Source organism: Mus caroli, unplaced genomic scaffold (assembly GCF_978045245.1).
Source record: "Mus caroli unplaced genomic scaffold, Mus_caroli_1 scaffold_2, whole genome shotgun sequence".
NCBI lineage: Eukaryota > Metazoa > Chordata > Mammalia > Rodentia > Muridae > Mus > Mus caroli.
In genome coordinates, this window is record NW_028227257.1 from 68,408,976 (window position 1) to 68,414,128 (window position 5,153).

The window sequence follows — 5,153 nt, forward strand, 5'->3', positions numbered from 1 at the left end:
ATTTCTTCGGGTTGCATAAGTTGTGTAAAATTGAGTATTGCTTAATCACATGTTAGCTTTAATAAAATCCTTCCTTCCCTCTTTACCTTCCTTTCTGCCCCCTTCCTTCTCTCTCTCTCCCTCTCTCCCTTTCTCCCTCTCTCCCTCCCTCCCTCTCTTCCTTCCTACCTCTGTTCCTCTTTCCCTCCCTCCTTTCCTCTCCATTCCGAAAACATGGTTAATGCCTAATAAGTGAGTATGTTATTTCAAAGCTACTATATTTTGAAATTTTACGGTTGCAATACAATTTTTTTGTTATGGTGCCTTAGTTTATATGCATATCAAAAACTTACAGATAGATCTATTTTTTTTTTCACATCTACTCTGAGCTTTGGATAAAGAGTCTTTAACAGGTATAAAGTGATACTTACTTTTATTTTTAAGTTCATTCCACAATATTAAGTAGTGCTCATTTTTCATGTATCTGTCTTTAGTTTGGTTTTAATGTTAGAATGTAAACTGAATTTCACATTTCTTCTTGATATATTCTATTAATATAGGCTATTAGTATATTATATTAATATAATTTATATTTTTCCTGTTTCCTTCTCCAGGTAGTACTGACATACATGCTAATGGGGGGAGCAAACCTCTCTGTGGTATCAGAGTTTGTATTTCTTGGACTCACCAACTCCTGGGACATCCAGCTTCTTCTCTTTGTGTTCTCCTCTGTGTTTTATGTGGCAAGCATGATGGGAAACTCACTCATCATTTTTACTGTGGCTTCAGACCCTCACTTACACACTCCAATGTACTTTCTGTTGGCTAACCTCTCCTTCATTGACTTAGGTGTTTCTTCTGTTACCTCACCCAAGATGATTTATGATCTGTTCAGAAAGCACAAAGTCATCTCCTTTACAGGTTGTGTTATTCAGATCTTCTCCATCCATGTTATTGGTGGTGTGGAGATGGTTTTACTCATTGCCATGGCTTTTGATAGATATGTAGCCATATGTAAACCTCTCCATTACCTGACCATTTTGAGCCCAAGAATGTGTCTCTTCTTTGTAGTTATTGCTTGGATAGTTGGACTTATACACTCTCTGGTTCAGCTGGTTTTTGTCATAAACTTGCCTTTTTGTGGACCAAATGTGTTGGACAGCTTCTACTGTGACCTTCCCCGGTTCATCAACCTTGCTTGTGTAGATACTCATAAACTAGAATTCATGGTCACAGCCAACAGTGGATTCATCTCTGTGGGCTCCTTCTTCATATTGATAATTTCATATATTGTCATCATAATATCTGTACAAAAGCACTCTTCAGGCGGTTTCTCTAAAGCCCTGTCCACACTTTCAGCTCATATCTCAGTAGTGGTTTTATTCTTTGGTCCTTTGATATTTGTGTATACATGGACTTCTCCCTCCATACATCTGGATAAATTTCTGGCCATATTTGATGCAGTCATCACTCCTTTTCTGAATCCTGTGATCTATACATTCAGGAATCAAGAAATGAAGATGGCAATGAAGAGAGTGTTCAAACAGCTAATGAGTTTTAGAAAGATATCTTAAGTGCTTGCCTTGTGAATGTAAAGTACATTTTCACTATTCTCAGTGGAAAAACTGCCTTTCTACACTCTGTCTCTATATATTAATATTTAATCCATTTTCTTCTGCTTAGGAGGGTGAGACAATCACTTCCAAAAATAGAAAAAAGTCACAGGTATTTACAAAGTAAATATTATAATAATACTGAGCCTCAATTCCCAAGGAATTTTTTTTTATCTATATTTTTGGATGTAAAGAAGCTGGAAGCCTATACCAAGACATTTAAAACAGAGAAATCAAGGTTAAAAAAAATCACATATAGAAATTCTGGAATTACATACTTGGAATACTTGTCTGTCTTTCAATCACATTTTTCATTCTTAAGAATTTCACACATGTATTTAATGAAATTTGATCTTTTTTTTGTAATTAGATATTTTCTTTATTTACATTTTCCTCCCTGAAAATCCGCTATCCTCTTCTCCTGCTCCCCAATGTACCCACTCCCACTTCCTGGCCTAGGCCTTCGCCTATACTGGGGCAAAGAACCTTCACAGGACCAAGGGCCTCTCCTATTGATGACTGACTAGGCCATCCTCTGCTACATATGCAGCTAGAGTCATGAGTCTCTCATTGTGTTTTCTTAGATTGGTGGTTTAGTCCCAGGGAACTCTGGGGTTACTGGTTAGTTCATATTGTTGTTCCTCCTAGGGTGCTGCAAATCCCTTAATTGTTCTCCTTCAACTCTCAAACAGGATTAATTCCCAACTTCATGGTTTTTTTTTTTTTTTTTTTTTTTGATAATTTACTAAATTTTGTTAGTGCCTCCCATGTGTGTGGGTTTAGGGCCATCTACTATAGCATGAGAAACCACCCATTGGGAACATTCCCTAAAAGAAAATTCTACTTTCCCTAGGAGCTATCAACTGCCAATGCCTTCTCAGTAAGGAATGAGGCCTGACAAGCATCCTTTCCATCTATTTTTGAAATTTGGTTGGCTGACTCTTGGGTTCAACATGTGCAAGTAACTACACGTTCATGATTATGACAGTTTTACAAAGTTCAGAAGGCAATATTCCATTGCACTCTGCCTTATTCTTCTGATTTTCATTCTTTCAGCTTCTTCATCTACAATCTTCTTTCAGCCTTGGCAGTGTTGTGGATATTGATAATGATGCTCCATTTAGGACTGATCTCAGTCTTTTATTTTATCACTTTGACCAATTATGCATCTCCGAATTGCTTTTGCCCACTATAAGGAGAAGCTTCTCTGACCATGTCTATGGGTATAAAAATAGCTATTTAGAAGTTAATGTGAAAGCAGAAGCATGGAGTGAAATAAAGTAGAAAGCTGTACTCTAGAACTCATGAGCTCCCCAGGCTTGAGTTTCTGAGGAGGATTACGCTATCATGCATGCATGTAAATTTCTATTGTTAAACCAGCCTCAACTTCATCACAGATCCCTTAGTTACTCATATAATAATTGTGCCAACATGATACCACTGTTTGATCAATCATTATTACAATATGCAAGGTTGAGCATTGGGTAACACCATTGATTTTTTTCTTTATCTTCATGAGACCACACAGCACCTTTTGGCATTTTAAAATCCAGCTATCAGGAGGGTTTCCTTTTTAGTTCAAGAATGATTCATCTATACTCTGTGACCAAATGATTTAATGTCTTCAACAATAGGCTGTCCCCATGTAGCTTTGGAAGGTAACCAAAGGCAATGTCATTAGCCTATGTTCTTTTGGAATTCATTCCCCTCCCCCCGCTTTTTTTTTAAAATTGGGTATTTGTTTCATTTACATTCCCAATGTTATCCCAAAAGTCTCCAACATGCTCCCCCACCTACTCCCCCACCCACCCACTCCCACTTCTTGGCCCTGGCATTCCCCTGTAATGAGGCATATAAAGTTTGCACGACCAATGGGCCTCTCTTTCCACTGATGGCCGACTAGGCCATCTTCTGATTCATAGGCAGCTAGAGACACGAGCTCGGGGGGGGGGTATTGATTAGTTCATACTGTTTTTCCACCTATAGGATTGCAGATCCCTTCAGCTCCTTGGGTACTTGCTCTAGCTTCGCCATTGGGGGCCCTGTGATCCATCCAAAAGCTGTGAGCATCCACTTCTGTGTTTGCTAGGCCCCGGCATAGTCTCACAAGAGACAGCTATATCTGGGTCCTTTCAGCAAAATCTTGCTAGTGTATGCAATGGTGTCAGCGTTTGGAAGCTGATTATGGGATGGATCCCCGGATATGGCAGTCTCTAGATGGTCCATCCTTTCGTCTCAGCTCCAAACGTTGTAACTCCTTCCATGAGTGTTTTTTTCCCAATTCTAAGAAGGGGTAAAGTGTCCACACTTTGGTCTTCGTTCTTCTTGAGTTTCATGCATTTAGCAAATTGTATCGTATATCTTGGGTATTCTAAGTTTCTGGGCTAATATCCACTTATCAGTGAATACATATTGTGTGAGTTCTTTTGTGATTGGTTTACCTCACTCAGGATAATGCCTTCCAGGTCCATCCATTTGCCATTTGACTAGAAATTTCATAAATTCATTCTTTTTAATAGCTGAGTTGTACTCCATTGTGTAAATGTACCATATTTTCTGTATCCATTCCTCTGTTGAGAAGCATCTGGGTTCTTTCCAGCTTCTGACTATCATAAATAAGGCTGCTATGAACATAGTGGAGCATGTGTCCTTCTTACCAGTTGGAATATTTTCTGGATATATGCCCAGGAGAGGTATTGCTGGATCCTCCAGTAGTACTATGTCCAATTTTCTGAGGAACCGCCAGACTGATTTCCAGAGTGGTTGTACAAGCTTGCAATCCCACCAACAATGAAGGAGTGTTCCTCTTTCTCCACATCCTTGCCAGCATCTGCTGTCACCCGAATTTTTGATATTAGCCACTCTGACTGGTGTGAGATGGAATGTCAGGGTTGTTTTGATTTGCATTTCCCTGATGATTAAGGATGTTGAACATTTTTTCAGGTGTTTCTCAGCCATTTGGTATTCCTTAGGCAAGAATTCTTTTTTTAGCTCTGAGCCCCATTTTTGAATGGGGTTATTTGATTTTCTGGAGTCCACCTTCTTGAGTTCTTTATATATATTGGATATTAGTCCCCCATCTGATTTAGGATAGGTAAAGATCCTTTCCCAATCTGTTGGTGGCCTTTTTGTCTTATTGAAGGTGTCTTTTGCCTTGCAGAAGCTTTGCAATTTTATGAGGAACCATTTGTTGATTCTTGATCTTACAGCACAAACCATTGCTGTTCTATTCAGGAATTTTTCCCCTGTACCCATATCTTCGAGGCTTTCCCCTACTTTCTCCTCTATAAGTTTCAGTGTCTCTGGTTTTATGTGAAGTTCCTTGATCCACTTAGATTTGACCTTAGCACAAGGAGATAGGAAATATATCAATTAGAATTCTTCTACATGATAATGGCCAGTTGTGCCAACACCATTTGTTGAAAATGCTGTCTTTTTTCCACTGGATGGTTTTTGCTCCCTTGTCAAAGATCAAGTGACCATACGTGTGTGGGTTCATTTCTGGGTCTTCCATTCTATTCCATTGGTCTACTTGTCTGTCACTATACCAGTACTCTGCCT

General features: G+C 39.0%; 1 protein-coding gene across 1 annotated transcript; it reads left to right on the forward strand.

The window, feature by feature from the left end:
* The first annotated feature begins 608 nt into the window (after positions 1-608).
* On the forward strand, positions 609-1,553 carry LOC110289502 (olfactory receptor 4F3/4F16/4F29-like). Its single transcript, XM_021155730.1, has one exon. It carries the CDS (start codon positions 609-611, stop codon positions 1,551-1,553), a length of 945 nt encoding a protein of 314 aa, XP_021011389.1.
* Positions 1,554-5,153: the final 3,600 nt, after the last annotated feature.